Source organism: Phocoena sinus, chromosome 14 (assembly GCF_008692025.1).
Source record: "Phocoena sinus isolate mPhoSin1 chromosome 14, mPhoSin1.pri, whole genome shotgun sequence".
Lineage (NCBI taxonomy): Eukaryota > Metazoa > Chordata > Mammalia > Artiodactyla > Phocoenidae > Phocoena > Phocoena sinus.
Genome location: NC_045776.1, coordinates 63,350,769 through 63,366,848, shown reverse-complemented (window position 1 = coordinate 63,366,848; position 16,080 = coordinate 63,350,769). Strand labels below are relative to the sequence as shown.

The following is a 16,080-nucleotide window of genomic DNA, read 5'->3' as shown; positions in this document are numbered from 1 at the left end:
AGAGGCAGCTCGGGTTTGGCAGTTTGGCGGCGTTGGCCCAATCAGTACTGAGGAGCAGGTCCCAAGACAGACCCACGCTTCTCATGGCAGCCTGAGCTTCCTGAATGCCCATTTCGCAGGTGAAGTAGCTGAGGCTCTGCTAGAGTAGGACTGAGAATCCAGAGCCTCTGCGCCACGCTGCCTCACAGCCAAAAGGAACGCCGAGGGGAGACGCGGGGACCGGGTCGGGGACACAGCAGGAAGGGGATGGTGGGGCGGCACGCGGGGGCCAATACGAGGCCGGAACCCTCCGTCCGGGATCCCAGGCGCGGCGGACGATCGAGGCCGAGCCACGCGCACAGGGCATGCCGGGAGCCGCGCCGGGGAAGTGCGGGCCGGGAGGGGCTGCGGCCGGGGACCCGCGCGCGCTGGAGCGGGGTACAGCGCGCCCGCACTTCGCGGGGAATGCTTCTCGAAAGACTAGGAGCTCGCTGCACAGTCGGGCCCTCAGAGTCACTAGGACTCCAAAGCTCGCCCAGAAGTGAGGGCGCTCTGGAGTGCGCCACCGTCCGGAAGTGCGGCGCCGTCGGTGTAGGGCTCGCCGGGAAATGTAGTCCCTCGGGGGCGGCCCGGGGCGGTGGCCGCACGTCCCGCGGACCCGGTGGCCCATCGGGCGTGGACCCGGCATGGCGGGGCCGGGTGGCTCGGGCGGCCCGATCGGGACCGGGGCCCTGGCCGGTGGCGCGCGGTCCAAGGTGGCCCCGAGCGTGGACTTTGACCACAGCTGCTCGGACAGTGTCGAGTACCTGACGCTCAACTTCGGGCCCTTTGAGACAGTGCATCGTTGGCGGCGCCTCCCGCCTTGCGACGAGTTCGTGGGGGCCCGGTACGGCGGGGCGTGGGGGTCCTGGGGAGGGGCTGTCTGAGGAGGTCCCAGGCGGGGTGCTGGGGCGAGGCCGGGCCGCCGTGTCCCGGAGCGGGACCCGGTAATGGCGGGGTAGGGGGGTTGTCCACGGCAGGGGAGGGGCTTCCGAGGGAGTCCCGGAGCGGGGTGGCCCCGGGCAGGGTACTAGAGTTAAGTTGTGTTTGTGGGTCTCGAGCTGGGGCCCCAGGTGCTCGGTAGTGGGGTGGGAGTGTAAGGGGTCCCCACATGCAGAGTCCTTTGGGGGTACTGGTGGAATTCAGGAGTCTCCATCGATCTTGGCAGTTGAGAGGTGTTATCCGACTTCTGTGGCAGCCTCAGTGCCAAGTCTCATTCCTTGGGTGCCCCCAGGAGGGTCCTGGCCTGACCGCCACCCACCCCTCTTTTTCCAGGCGCAGCAAGCACACAGTGGTGGCCTATAAAGATGCCATCTATGTATTTGGTGGAGACAACGGGTGAGTCTGGATTGAGGAGGGAGAAGCACAGTGGTGGGGACTGGGTCTCTGCAGCTCCACTGCCATCTCTCCAGATATTAGCTAAGCACTCGGCCTCAGCTTCCAAATCAGTGAGGCTCCCTCAGCACTGCAGCACACTCAGGACACGGAAATGTCCCTCTTGTTCTGAGTGAGTGGACACAGCCTTGAAAGAAACACATTTGCCATGGCTGCCACCCCTGCCAGGCACTTCTTCCCTGCACCTCCCTCTGGGCCTCATCCACATGCTCACATGGCAGTTGAGAAGGTTTGGAGGATACAGATTTATTTCCTTCCCCCATTTTTCACTTTTGTAAGGGTTTTCCCACATTTTGCTGTACATTCCCAGCAAACAGCTTTTCCTGACAGCACATCTCCATCCCACGAACAGTTCCCAGTGGCTGGTTTCCTTTGGTGAAATAATGGCCGAGGTGAACCCTTGGATTGTGCAGCCGCATCCTTCTCCTGGAGTGTTTTTCCCAGGAGCTGGACCACCCCAGAGGGAAAGAGCTGTCTTAGCGAGGGCGGGACCACATCAAGTGCAGGGTGTGGGCACAGCAGGCAGGCTTGTTCTGCACCAGGAGGCAGGGTCTGGTCTGGTCCGGTCTGGTCAGGGAAGCCTTCCTGGGGGGCTGATGACCTGAAAGATGAGTAGGAGTGAGCCAGGCAAAAGAGGAAGAGTGTCCCGAGCAGAGGGGTCAGTGTGGGCAACCACCCAGCAGTAGGAGAGTGTAGAACTGTGCTGCCCGGCATCCACTGGGCTTCTGTCCCTCATCCACCCCTTCATGTGCTCAGGAGAGGCTAGGGATGCCCACCAGGGCTCTGGAAGGTTGGGAGCCTGCTTGATGTGGGGCTGAAGTTGGGCTCCTGGACAGACAGGGCTCAGTTCAGGTTACAGCTTTGTGGTTTGGGGCAGGTGGCTTAAAGCCACCAACTGCACCCTGGTCTCCTCTGTAGAAGGGGGTGGGCCTCTGCCCTGCTTTTGCAGGGTGCTCCTGAGGGTCAGTGAGCATAGGGCTGTGAGAGGCTGAGGACAGAGGTGTCCCTGTGCTGAGGGTGTGGTGTTGGCACACAACTCATCCTGCCCTTGAGTCCTGTCCCTGCCTCTCAACCATAGGCTCTGGCTTGTAGCCCAGGCAGGGCTGGCCTCTGATTGGTGCTGCAGCCATGGTCCTGCAGGATTCCCTGGAGGAGCTGACCTGGGGCTGACAGAGTGGGCAAGCCCCCACGGGGACCTTCAGACTGGGTAGAAGGGTCTCTTGGGCGTGGCCCCTGGCTTCCAGCCTGTCTTCCTCAGTCTCTCTCCCCATGTGCAGCCAGCTAGTGTGTTCCTTCTTGAGTCATAACCCTGGGATGGTTCCCTCTGAGTAAAAATGCAAGCCCTCCTGGCAGTTTGTGAGGCCCTGCCCGCGTCTGCACCCACGGCTCCCCTGCCTCTGTCTGTGCTGCACTGGGTGACACCTCTGCCTTGCGGTGTTCTGATTGCACCAAGCATCCTCCTGGTTAGCCCCTTTCGCTGGCTGTTCCCTGCTTCCCACCCTTCCTGCCCCTCCTCTAAATCTCCTGTGAGTGAGGCATTCCCCCACCCCTTGGACTAACCGGACCAGCCAGCAGCGCCCCCTCCCCTTCGGCACCTCTTACTGGCTCCATTGGCCCCCAGGCACACAGATGTTTCATGTCTGTCTCCTCGGCCAGGGCTGGACCTGTATTCCAGCACCCAGACAATTCAATAAATGTTTGTCACTTGAAGGAATAAAATGAGGAAGAGGCATCTGCCCACAGATGTTTACTGCAGCCTTAATGAGAATCCCCTGAACCAGAAAAGGCCTGGTGTCCAGCGCAGGGCAGCGGGTGGGGACATCCCCCTGGAGTGTTCTGTAGCAGGTGGAGTTTGAGTGACAACTGTGTAGCGAGAAGCAGAAACATTTTCTGTACAATGTGACACTAAGAAACAGGATAGGAATTTGTCTCATTCTAGTTGCAACTTTGTACAGACTGGCTACAAAGGTGCTAATGTAGCTGGGGTGGGGGGTACAAATGAGAAAGGGGAGGGACTACAGTCATGCCTGTGCTTCCCAGCCCCAGCCCCCTGGCTCCGTGGCCTCAGGCAGGCCCTTTGGTCTCCCAGGCTGTTTCCTGGAGGCGGAGGCTAAATGAGGAGGCTGGGGTGCTGGGCTCCTGTTGGTTGGACGCCCTTCTCCCTCTTACTGATAAGGGCTGGGTGGTAATGTGCGGGTCTTTTTTTTTTAAATTAATTTATTTTTGGATGCGTTGGGTCTTCGTTGCTGTGTGTGGATTTTCTCTAATTGTGGCTAGCAGGGGCTACTCTTCGTTGTGGTGCACGGGCTTCTCATTGCAGTGGCTTCTCTTGTTGTGGAGCACGGACTCTAGGCACGCAGGTTCAGTAGTTGTGGTGCACGGGCTTAGTTGCTCCGCGGCATGTGGGATCTTCCTGGCCCAGGGCTCAAACCCGTGCCCCCTGCATTGGCAGGCGGATTCTTAACCACTGCACCACCAGGGACGCCCCAACGTGCGGGTCTTGTTAGGTGGTGGGATGGCCAGTGGATTTGCTTTCTGCTTTATTGTATCTTTTTTTTTAAACTTATTTTTATTTTTGGCTGCGTTGGGTCTTGGTTGCTGTGCGTGGACTTCTCTCTAGTTGCGGCAAGTGGAGGCTACTCTTCGGTGCAGTGCACGGGCTTCTCGTTGGGTGGCTTCTCTTGTTGCAGAGCACGGGCTTTAGGTGCATGGGCTTCAGTAGTTGTGGCAGTTGGGCTCAGTAGTTGTGGCTCGTAGGCTCTAGAGCGCAGGCTCAGTAGTTGTGGCACACGGGCTTAGTTGCTTCACGGCATGTGGGATCTTCCCGGACCAGGGCTTGAACCCGTGTCCCCTGCATTGGCAGGAGGATTCTTACCCACTGTGCCACCAGGGAAGCCCTGCTTTATTGTATCTTTAATGTAGTTATTACATTAGCTTTGCAATAAAGAGGTGGCAGGAAGAGAGAGAAGGCAAGGGACCTCCTCTGACATGTGAGCCAGCGTCTGCATCGTATGGCGCAGCCTCGGAGAAGGGGTGCTGCAGCCCACAAGTGGGCGTGTGGGTGGGGATTCTGGAACAGGGGGTGAGGCGTGAGGAGCCTGGGATCATGCTTGAGTCCTGACCCCAGGCAGGCTGGTTCTGCACCAGCTGGGGAGCTTCCTTTGGGGTCACCTCTCTGGTCCCTCTGGCATCAGCTGGTTGCCTGGCCCTGGCTGAGTCCCCCAAACAGCTGCCCCCACCCCCGGGCACAGTGTCCATCTCCCGGGTCCCTGGCTGTCTTTCAGGAAGACGATGCTCAACGACCTCCTTCGTTTCGACGTGAAGGACTGCTCCTGGTGCAGGTGGGTGTCCCCAGTTCCAGCCCTGTTTTTCTCTAGACACGGAGCACCACTGGGGCCTGACTGCCAGCCAGGTCCTGCTCATGGAGAGCTAGAGAAGCTTCGAGGAGGAGATGACAGCGCCCAGGACTGCTCTTAGTGATCCCCTCTATTTCCTGGCTTTCTTTTCTGGTCTGTAGCTGAGATTGGTTTTTCTGGATCCTGTTATTTAAGGGGATCTATTTGATCCAGCTGTGGGTCCTTCGATTCTGCCTCAGGAGAGCTCTTCAGTCACCAGGCCTGTCTCCTGGAGCCGACAGGGGGACCATGAGCTGATGGGGCGTTCCAGGATGGTCTCTGCTGCTGCAGGGTGCCGCCCAGAGGCTGGCAGCAGTGGCTCCCCTGCCCTCCCTGCCCTGTGGGGCCCATCCTCTGGCAGGAGACCCCACACAGGCAGTGGGCAGCCTGTAGGTCCTGGCTTCCCTTCCCAGCTGTGTGGCCTTGGGCATGACACCTGTCATCTCTGAGCACTGCACATTTGTGCCCATCTGCTCCAGTCCAGCCCCCACTGGGAGCAGCTCACAGCTGAGGAGAGAAAAAGATCCCAGGATTAGGAGGTGCTGGGCTTCCTCCTGAGCTGTGCCAGCTCCTTGTGCAGGAGCCCCTCGGCACCAGGCTCTGCGGCAGCTCTGGGCGCTGCTCTCTGGGTTGGGGTGTCTCACTGCCCCGCTTTGACAGAGGAGGATGTCCATGCCCAGTACTCACAGTTGCTGAATGTGGCCCAACAGGTGGCATCACCCCTTGCCCAGACACCGGGTGGTGCTGGATTGCTTTGGAAGTTTGTGTGTTGTTTCTCTCACACTTGATTGTAAAATGTGTCCAAGAGTTACAGATTAATTTAAAAATCACTCTCAAGACTTTATAATTCTTTGTTAAAAATTGCTTAAGTATAACACTCTGAAAAGGAGCAGCCCCAGGAAAGCAGTATAAACCGGTTTTTAATTCAATAAATAAGATGTGTGGACCACCCATGCTGCCGGATATGGTGCAGTTGTGGGGATGCAGGTGTGGATGGTTCCAGAGTAGCAAGGACATCTACCACATGATCCATTTAAAACAATTACTCAGACGCATAAATATGCCTGGGAAAGGTGGTGGGGAGGCACGCTCAAGGTGTGGATGGTGGTTTCTGGCAAAGGAATTATACATATGTTTCAGTGCTGTTTTTTGGGGTTTTCTTTATTGGCAATATTTTAAGGTTTCTATAACGAGACAGGTATTACCCTCAAAATACAAAAGCAAAAAGAAGTTTGGGGGTGGGGGGGCTGCCCCCTGCCGACACCCACTGCCCCTTCTTTCCCACCAGGGCCTTCACCACTGGGACCCCTCCTGCTCCCCGCTACCACCACTCGGCCGTCGTCTATGGCAGCAGCATGTTCGTCTTTGGTGAGCGGCCCTCCTCCCATCAAGCCTCGACCATGTGCTGTGCTTGGCCAGCCTCTCTGTGTACTGTCCTCTGAGTTCCTGGGCTGGGTTGAGGCCCTCTCATGGGCCCCTTTCCCTGACCGTCCTGATCTCCTGGGGGTGGAACCGTCTGCCTCTGTGGCCAGGCTGGTGTCCCCCAACCAGGGGCAGGACACGGGATTCTGCTCCTCTGTCACCAGAGCCTCGAGCAGGGGCAGGCAGGCAGGAGGTGCCCCCAAGGGTCAGAGGGGTCCCAGAGTACATTTTAACTGAGGCTAGATCCTGCCCCAACCCCCTGGGTTTGATGACTGAGTTGCTGCCTTTGGATGTGATGGCTTCTCACTCCCTTTACAGGGGGCTACACTGGGGACATTTATTCCAATTCCAACTTGAAGAATAAAAATGACCTGTTTGAGTACAAGTTTGCAACTGGCCAGTGGACGGAGTGGAAAATTGAAGGACGGTGAGAGACTTTGCTGAGACCTTTGGGGTTGTGCAGGCTGCCGTGCTGGGTCTCGGGGGGCAGCAGGCCTGGATCAGCTCTGTAGAATTACAGATGATGGGCATTAACTGCCAGTCGCTCCTGTTTGCGCCTCCCCCGGCTCTTAGATACCCTCCTTCCAGAGGGTAGAAGGGATAAGTGTACTGTGGATGGCACTTCTCTGGCCCTGTTTTGCACACACCCCTTTGATATTGGGTGGGAGCTGGGAAGGGGCTCTGTGCCCTTGAACATGTGAATCCTTGTCCAGCTGCCCCAGCCTCATGAGTTCAGCCTCTGCCACGGTCCCTTATTCCCAGTGGCCCAGCTGGAGTCCCCAGAGCTCCGGTCACCAGGTGTGGGCACAGCAGCCCCAGGGCCCAGCAGCGGCGGCACTCGTAGGCTGTGGCCCTGGCCTCATGGGGCCATGAGGCTCAGATCTGCATGGGGTGGCTTCCCTGCTCACCCCCTCCTCCTGCCCCAGGTTGCCAGTCGCTAGGTCAGCCCATGGCGCCACAGTGTACAGTGACAAGCTGTGGATCTTTGCCGGCTATGACGGCAACGCCAGGTAGGTGGCAGCCCGGAAGTGCACCAAGGTACAGAGCAGCCTTCCTGCGCTGGGGAGGGGGGATTCGAGCTGGGGGTTCTCAGGAGGGTGGGTGTGTAGACAGGGCTGGGAGAACAGGAAGATGGGCAGGACAGGGGCCACTGAGTGGAGCCCCTGCCCAACCCTCACAGGGGACAGAAGTTATGGCATCCCTGAAGCCCCCTGGGGCGACTGAGGGGGTGGCGAGCCCACCCATGTCTGTGCAGCTGGTCGAGGATGTGCTGGCTCCACAGCCCCGAGGCCATAGCTGGGTGTCATCAGAGCCAGGGGTCGGGTGGTGGCCCCTCGAATGGCTGGGGTGAGGATACTCGGTCCCACGGTGAGCAGTGACCTGAGTGAGCAGGAGGGTGGCAGCGGCAGGGCTCAGACCCGGCCCGCCGCCCCATGGAGGGCAGCAGAGGTGCCTGCCTGTGTCATGGGCCCTTTCCTCCTTGTTGTAGAACATTGGCTTTGCTGTATTTTTCTGATTACAAAAACAGCACACGATCATTCCCCAGGAATTCAGCATTACCGAAGCCCCAAGTGCTGCAGGGTTAGTGGTGGCTTCTGTGAGGGCCTCTCCTGGCTCCAGGGGGCCCGGCCCAGCAGGGATTCAGTGCAGCCGAAGCCCCTACCCCGAGGCCGCTCCACAGTCCCCTGGTCAGAAGCCCCCTTGGTGCGTTGTCCTCCTGGAGCCTTCCCTCCTGGCTGGGCCCAGGCCCACGCTGACCGCCAGCCCAGCTGTGGGGTCCCGACCCCTCTGTCCTAATGCAGGTTGAACGACATGTGGACCATCGGCCTCCAGGACCGGGATCTAACGTGCTGGGAGGAGGTGAGGGGCTGGGGCCAGGGAGGCCGCTTTGTTCCTGGCCTCGCCAGGCCCTCCTGACATCCGGCCCAGCCCTCTCACAGTCCCCGCGGTGGTTACCCAATGACTACGGGCTCCGAGCCTGTGACTGGTGCAGTTTGGGGCTGATCCACCCTTCTCTGAACACAGTGGGGGCGGCTACTGTCGGGGTCCTGGGCAGTGTGTCTAACCACTGCCCTGTCTCACCTGTAGTGAAGACTTCAGCCCCAACTGTTCAAAACTGGGCCCATTCATATGGGGGCTTTAAGCTGTTCCACAGAAATGGACCCATGACCCCTCACTCACGGAAGGTTCAGGAGTGAATGTAGCCCTAGCTCAGCGGGTCGGCCCCGCACCAGGAGAAGGGCTCATGGCTTCCCCAACCACGCAGGTGGCCCAGAGCGGCGAGATCCCGCCCTCCTGCTGCAACTTCCCAGCGGCCGTCTGCAGGGACAGGATGTTTGTCTTCTCAGGCCAGAGCGGGGCCAAGATAACCAACAATCTCTTCCAGTTCGAGTTCAAGAACAAGACGTGAGTGCCCTGCTGGTGGGGCCCCCGTTAGCACACCACACCAGTGCCCAGGGCTGCCTGTGTGGGCTCCACACACAGCCAGCACCTTGGGAGCGGGGCCGTGAGGGCCCTTACGCAGCCTGGACCTGAGACCCCGCAGGCCCGTTGGGGGGTGGCTGCAGCCCAGCATCCTGGGGCCTAGGTGGCCTCCCTCCTTGTCCCAGTGTGAAGACAGCCAGCTACCCCTTCCAGCAGCTGCCTCGCCGGGCAGGTGCCACCCTCCTGCCCTGCCCCTGCTGCCTGCTCTATGTTGGGGGACGAGGGTGAGACAGGACCCCATGATGGGCTGCGAGGAGCCAGGCAGTGCTGGTGCCAGGATGAAATGGGGTGGGGGGCTCAGAGCCCGGGTGGAGGCTGCAGGGGAGCACGAACCCCCACCCCATCGCTGGTTCACATGCAGCGTGAACACACATCACAGGTGGACACGCATCCCCACCGAGCACCTGCTCCGGGGCTCTCCGCCGCCCCCGCAGCGGCGCTACGGGCACACCATGGTGGCCTTTGACCGCCACCTTTACGTGTTTGGGGGCGCAGCTGACAACACACTCCCCAACGAGCTGCACTGCTACGACGTGGACTTCCAGACCTGGGAGGTCATTCAGCCCAGCTCGGACAGTGAGGTGAGTGCTGCTGGTCCACAGGTGGGCGGGCCCAGGGCCAGGGCTCCAGACAGCCAGCAGGAGCAAGGCTGGGACACCTGGGGCCCTCAGTCCTGGACATTGCCCTGGCCCGACCCCGGCCTGGGCCCCTCTGGCCTGTTCTCCATCTTACCACCTATGGGCTAACACTTCATGGCCCAGCATTGGCGCTGTGCTGGGGATGTTCTCCCGGGATGCATGCCTTGACCGCAGCCAGGCTCCCATCTTGGCTGTGCTGGGAGCACCCTCATCCTGTCACTTTCCCCCCACACTGTCCCCACAGCACCCATCCCCACCCCAGGCGGGGACAGCAGTGGTCTCTGGCCACCTGTCCGGCCCTTGCTGAGGGGCCGTGCACCTGCCTGTCTCTCCCAGGTCAGTGGAGCCGAAATGCCCGAGCGAGCATCTGCTTCCGAGGAGGCACCTGCCCTGGGCTCCGAGGAGCGGGGCAGCTGCAAGAAGTCCCGGGATGTGTTCGGCCTGGACTTTGGCAGTAGCACCACCAGGCAGCCCACCCTGCCAGCCTCAGAGGTGAGGGCCGGCACCCTCATGCCTACCCCTCACGCCCTGAAGCTGGTCCTGTGCTGAAGAGGCCAAGGCTCAGGGCTTACACAGCACGTGAGGCGAGGCCGGGAGCCCATGCCCTGGTGGACGGGCCACATGGGTGCAGCACATGACACCCAGCACCCTCTGCCACCTGGCGGGGCCACAGGGCCTGTCCTGTCTGTGGGCCCACACAGGCCCCGCCTCCCCCCGCCCCCCCGCATGGTTGTGCGGGGTGGGGGGGTTGGGGGTCCTGCCCTGTGGCCCCTCCTTCCAGGCCACCGGTGCCCTCCTTGCTTAGAGCCTGGCCGCGGCCAGGCCTCAGCCAGCCCTGCTGCTGGAGACCCCGCCCTGTCCTTTCCCCTCCAGCTGCCCAGCGGAAGGCTCTTCCACGCGGCTGCCGTGATCTCCGACGCCATGTACATCTTCGGGGGCACCGTGGACAACAATATCCGCAGCGGGGAGATGTACAGGTTCCAGGTGGGGCAGCCCACGCTGCCGGCCTGAGGCGGAAACTGGAAACCTAGCCCCTGGGGGCGGGGCTTTGCGGGGGCGGGGCTTGTCTGGCGCTAGAGCCGAGGCTGCACCTGGTGGGCCGGCAACCCCTCTGAGGGGTCGGGCGGTTGGGCCCGGGTACTCTGGAACCTGAGTGCGGGAGGGGCCGGGGGGGGGGCCGGGTGGCCCCCCGCAGAGCCTGTGGGGGGCTGGCTGGGCGGACCTGTCCAGCAGCGTGGTCTCTGCCTGCAGTTCTCCTGTTACCCCAAGTGCACGCTGCACGAGGACTATGGGCGGCTGTGGGAGAGCCGTCAGTTCTGCGACGTGGAGTTCGTGCTGGGTGAGGTGGGTTGCCCTTCTGTGCCCGCTGGCGGCCCCCGCCCCCAGGGTGAGGGTCCCGCGCCCTCCACCAAGGTGTCCGTCTTCCGGCAGAAGGAAGAATGCGTGCAGGGCCACGTGGCCATCGTCACGGCACGCAGCCGCTGGCTCCGCAGGAAGATCGTGCAGGCGCGGGAGCGGCTGACCCAGGTGAGGGCCGCCCGCCGCCTGGGCAGAGGCTTCCGTGGGGTGTTCTTGAGCGCCCCTTCCTCTGCCCACAGAAGCTGGAGGAGGAGGCGGCCCCGGCACTCAGGGAGGGCCCCGCTGGGGCCGCGGGTGGGGCCCGGCCACCCCTGCTGCGTGTGGCTATCCGCGAGGCCGAGGCACGGCCCTTCGAGGTGCTCATGCAGTTCCTCTACACAGACAAGATCAAGTACCCGCGGAAAGGTCGGCCTGCGCCGTGGGCGGGAGGGAACGGGATGGGGTGTGGCCACCCTGGCAGGGGGTGGCCGGGGTCTCCGAGGCTTCACCCCACCTGTGGCTGAGCCACCTCGTTGCGGAGGGAGCCCGGGCACCCCCCCAAACCCCCCCCAGAGGCTCAGGGGTTCTTGGGCGCAGGCCACGTGGAGGACGTGCTGCTCATCATGGACGTGTACAAGTTGGCACTGGGCTTCCAGCTGTGCCGCCTAGAGCAGTTGTGTCGTCAGTACATCGAGGCCTCCGTGGACCTGCAGAACGTGCTGGTCGTGTGTGAGAGCGCTGCCCGGCTGCAACTGGGCCAGCTCAAGGTGCGGGGTGGGGGCCGTGGCAGCCTGTGCCCCCTCCCCACCTGCTGTGGTAGGCCCGGTGAGGCCTGACCCAGTGGCCTGCGGCCTGTCTGTCCAGGAGCACTGCCTGAACTTCGTGGTGAAGGAGTCCCACTTCAACCAGGTGATCATGATGAAGGAGTTCGAGCGCCTCTCATCTCCTCTGATCGTGGAGATTGTGCGGCGGAAGCAGCAGCCGCCTCCCCGCGCCCCCTCGGACCAGCCCGTGGACATCGGTAGGGACCCACCTGGTCCCCGAGAGTGGTGGACAGGGCACAGCCACCTTGGGCACAGGGTCCTACCGCAGGTGGCTCAGGCTCGGGCAAGGCAGAGACCTGCTCAGCGGGCTGGGTGCCAGGGTGGCATCTCCCAGGACTATTCCTGGGGGAACATGGGCCCTGTCCAGCGAGTGCTGCCCTGACTGGGACGCCAGGCATGAGGGTCTGCAGCGAGCAACGAGCTGAGGGTCCCACAATTAGTTGCCCAGCTTCTCTTCTAGGTGGGCCCACATCTGGGCCTGGTGAGGGGTGGGCACAGCCCTCAGACGCTTGGTGCCTCCCTGTCCCATCCCTACCCAGCCAGGAAGGGACCTCACAGACTCTTTCACCCTCTGGCCCTGGGGCCTGTGCTGCCTCGGCCATGGGCTCCAGGTGACACAGCTGAGGGGGCGCCAGCACTGGGGCAGGAGAGAGCGCAGGGGGCCGAGTCCGGGAGAAGGTCAGACTCTGGGGGGACAGAGCCTCAAGGGCCAGAGTAAGGCCTCTGATCTGGGAGTTTCGTTCAGGGGGGCAACACGGGCAGATGCACAGGAGGCAGTGCCCTGGGGTCCTGCATCCTGAGTCAGAAGCCGCCCTCTGGCTCAGGCCCCCTCTACACCCCCAGGCACGTCTCTGATCCAGGACATGAAGGCATACCTGGAGGGGGCGGGCGCAGAGTTCTGTGACATCACGCTGCTGCTGGATGGGCACCCGCGGCCAGCCCACAAGGCCATTCTGGCAGCCCGCTCCAGGTGGGTGGGCTGTGTCTCGTGGGCGGATGGGTGGGTGGGCAGCTGGGCCACTGGCTGACTTGCTAAGGGCCGGCCCACCGTTTGCAGCTACTTTGAGGCCATGTTCCGGTCCTTCATGCCCGAGGACGGCCAGGTGAACATCTCCATTGGGGAGATGGTGCCCAGCAGGCAGGCCTTCGAGTCCATGCTGCGCTACATCTACTACGGCGAGGTCAACATGCCGCCCGAGGACTCGCTGCATCCTCACCTCTGGGGCTCCCGGGTCATTCCCAGGACAGCTTTGGGCCCTGCTGGCTTGGCCTGGCCAAGCGATTTCCTGAGGACTTCTTAGTGTCCAGTCCCTTCCGGGTTCTCTGGAACAGTCGGTTGGCTGGCTCAGAGAGGTTTGCAGTCAGGAGAGACGGGTGGGTTCAGAGGAAGGGGTCATGGCTCCGTGTGGGGTGATTCCTGGCCAGGTCATGTCTGTGGGGGTCTGAACATGGGAGGCCAGGATGCCCTTCAGGGCTCTGTGAGGCCGTGGATGTTTCAGCAGATGGGCATGTGGGTACTTTCCTGGGGAGAGGAACCTGTGGTTTTCTTTGGATCCTGAATGGAACTTTGGACACCTGAGTGGTTCAAAGCCCATGTAGAGGCTCTGCCTGGATGGGAGCCTGGCTGTTGTGGTGGGTGGGCCCCCCTTGACCTGAGCAAGAGGCAGCAGCCCTGGTTCAGGGCTTCTCCGTCCCTGGTGGCTCCCCAGCGGGAAGAGGGCAGCTGGGTGGGAGGAAGGCTTTCTTGGCCCACAGCTCCTTAACCAGCCCTCAGCTACCTGTTCGCGGCGCCCTACTACTACGGCTTTTACAACAACCGGCTGCAGGCGTACTGCAAGCAGAACCTGGAGATGAATGTGACGGTGCAGAACGTGCTGCAGGTAGCTGCCCTGGCCCTGGGCCTCTGTGCCTGCGCGGTGTACGGGGCAGGGGCAGTGCCTCAGGGAACCTGCCGTTCCAGATTCTGGAGGCAGCAGACAAGACGCAGGCGCTGGACATGAAGCGGCACTGCCTCCACATCATCGTGCACCAGTTCACCAAGGTCAGGGCCCTCCCACCCAGTGCGCTGCCTGCCCCGTCTGCAGGACATACTCCCCTTGGCGGTGGCCTGGGCCAGGTGGGAGGGGCCCTGGCCGCCTTGTGCACCAGTGGGTTCTGGGGATAACCGGGCAGAGCTGTCCACCCACTGGCTGATCCTCATCCCGTACTCGTTGGTCAAGTCCCCAGAAGACTCCTCGGCCACCTGGCCCTGGCAAGAACACGGCTCCATCCTTCTGGCCTTTGGTTGCCTCCGCAGGTCTCCAAGCTGCCCACGCTGCGCTCGCTGAGCCAGCAGCTACTGCTGGACATCATCGACTCCCTGGCCTCCCACATCTCAGACAAGCAGTGCGCAGAGCTGGGTGCCGACATATGAGGGCCCACGTGGTGCTGCCCACCCTGCCTCGCCCACTGCAAAGACTGTGCTGGCCACGTTCGGGCCTGCGGCTGAGGGGTCGTGTACCCAGGGCCTCCGAAGGGAGCTGAGTGGGGGACTCCAAATGCCCCATCTCACTGCTGAGGACACAGGTCCCACAGGAAGCAGACGGTGAAGCGGGATCCTGGCCGGCACCCTCTCCCAGGGTGGAGGTGTGGGTGGGAAGCCAGGGCTTAGTGGTGAGGACACTGCAGGAGGAGGCAGGGGCCTGGCCAGGGCCCAGTGAGGGAGATGAGCCCACCAGGGAGCTGGCTTTGGGCCCCCTACACAGCAGGGACCCAGCATGGCTTGTGCATCCAGCCACTGGGTCATGTTGCCAAGACCCCTCAACGTGGGGGCCACACAGCACCCCCAGACCCTCATCAAGGTTGGTGTAAGGGTTTCCTCCTGCCACCCAGAACTTGGGTAGATGGAGTCCAACTCCAGGTGAATTTTGAGGTGTGAAGGGCCCTAAGGTCAGCTCCCAGCCTGCAGGGTCAGCTACTGCGGACTGGGCCAGACATCCAGAGGGGCTGTGGGATCCCACCCACCTGTGTGTGCGTGGGGGCCCTGGGCTGCTCCAGAGAGAAGTCAGAGATGCCCCAGGCCTGCATCTGTCTCTAAGTATTTATTGTCATAGGCTTGCCTCCATTAAAGCCACAGCAGTCCCACCTGCACCAAACCTCACTGTGCAGTCCCCACTGGTGGCTCCAGCCCTCCGTCCTCCTGGAGCTGAAGCTGGGCCATGTGGCCCGATGGCTCAGGATAAGCCAGTCTTACCTGGTTCTGTTCATGCCAGCAGCTCTCCACCCCCACCCAGGGTGCCCCAGTCACGTAGTGGGAGGGCTGGTGGGAGGAATGCAGGCCAGCCTCTGGCCTCTCCCCACCTGAGGGGAGCCCTGGGGGCCCGGAGCTGGCTCTCCTGGCTCCTGGGCTGCCCTGTAGGCTCCGAGAAACTGAGGACAGGCCACTGAGTCCTTCCCTGTCCCGACAGAAGGTGCCAAGTCCACCCCAGTGGGGAAGGCACCATTCTGCCCCTCTTCTGGGAACAAGAACCCTTCTGCCTTGGTTGCCAGGAAGCCACTTTGGGGGAAACACAGTCTCTCTCTTCTGAGCCTTAGAGCTCGTTTCCTGCCTCTAGTTGTGCCCCACGTAATCGCAGCATCTGCCACTCCTCAGGCCTTGCTGAGAAGCCCCAGGTGGACATTCTTGGGCAAGGGGTGCTCACCTGTAGGCCCAGCAAGCTAGGAAATGGCCTGTGCAAGGTGCACCTCGGCCGGCCCGCAGGCTTGGGAACCACCTGTGACCCTGCTCTCTGCGTCTGCCTCCTGTAATGGCCATTTGACTGTGCGTAACGTGAATAAACGAAGTTTCACTCCAAGGGCCCCACAAAGCAAACCACACAACACAGTGTGGCCTTTTCCAGGACTAGAAAGGATTCAGCGGTGCTCTTGGGGCTGCTGTAGCTGAGGCCCAGCAGGGAGATCAAGTGTGTGGTTAAGTGCCTCACACACGGAGCTGCTGATCACAGATGCAGGGAGGCCTGCCACGTTCCAGCTGAACTGAAGGAAAATGAAGACAGGCGACACCAGGACTGATGCCCAAGTGCCTGGCCCTCTGCTCCCCACATGCCTCATCCCAGACCTCTGGGGATCAGAATGGTCACTGTGGGGCCCTCACTACTTGCCAAGCATAGCAACCCCAGGTCAGTAATCGCCTTTCTTGTCCGTTTTTCAGATGGGACAGGCCTGGTGGTGAGTGGGGGCCTGACCAGCAGCTGGAGCTCATGCCAGGTCTGACTGCTGGGCAGATTGGATCTGGGGACGGAAGCCTGTTGTTTCCCTGAAAAAGAACTGAGCCTGGCCTGGGTTTCATGGGTGTCTTCAGAGACCAGCTGGCTAAGTCAAGGCTGTTTCAGGTACCAAGGAAAGGGTGCCCAGTATTGCCCCCGAACCTCTACTCACACGACCCCTCAGAGAGCCCTGTACAGTACACGGACACAGAGCTGTACAGTGAGGGCTTTCTGCTCTCCACAGCCAAGGGCTTGGACTACAGGGCCTGAGCCCTCTGGGCGCTACAGCCAATCTGGGGAAACGGGCCTGGTACCCAGGGGA

At 61.6% G+C, this 16,080-nt stretch overlaps 1 protein-coding gene across 1 annotated transcript; it reads left to right on the top strand.

The window, feature by feature from the left end:
• The first annotated feature begins 368 nt into the window (after positions 1 to 368).
• LZTR1 (leucine zipper like transcription regulator 1) lies at positions 369 to 15,990 on the top strand. Its single transcript, XM_032603690.1, has 21 exons — positions 369 to 865; positions 1,294 to 1,356; positions 4,698 to 4,754; positions 6,097 to 6,176; positions 6,549 to 6,657; positions 7,157 to 7,240; positions 8,033 to 8,090; positions 8,497 to 8,636; positions 9,094 to 9,295; positions 9,689 to 9,844; positions 10,226 to 10,336; positions 10,604 to 10,696; positions 10,784 to 10,879; positions 10,951 to 11,116; positions 11,288 to 11,457; positions 11,555 to 11,711; positions 12,358 to 12,484; positions 12,572 to 12,721; positions 13,289 to 13,394; positions 13,475 to 13,555; positions 13,811 to 15,990. Exons 1-21 carry the CDS (start codon positions 666 to 668, stop codon positions 13,925 to 13,927), a joined length of 2,523 nt encoding a protein of 840 aa, XP_032459581.1. The 5' UTR covers positions 369 to 665; the 3' UTR covers positions 13,928 to 15,990.
• The last annotated feature ends 90 nt before the right edge of the window (positions 15,991 to 16,080 follow it).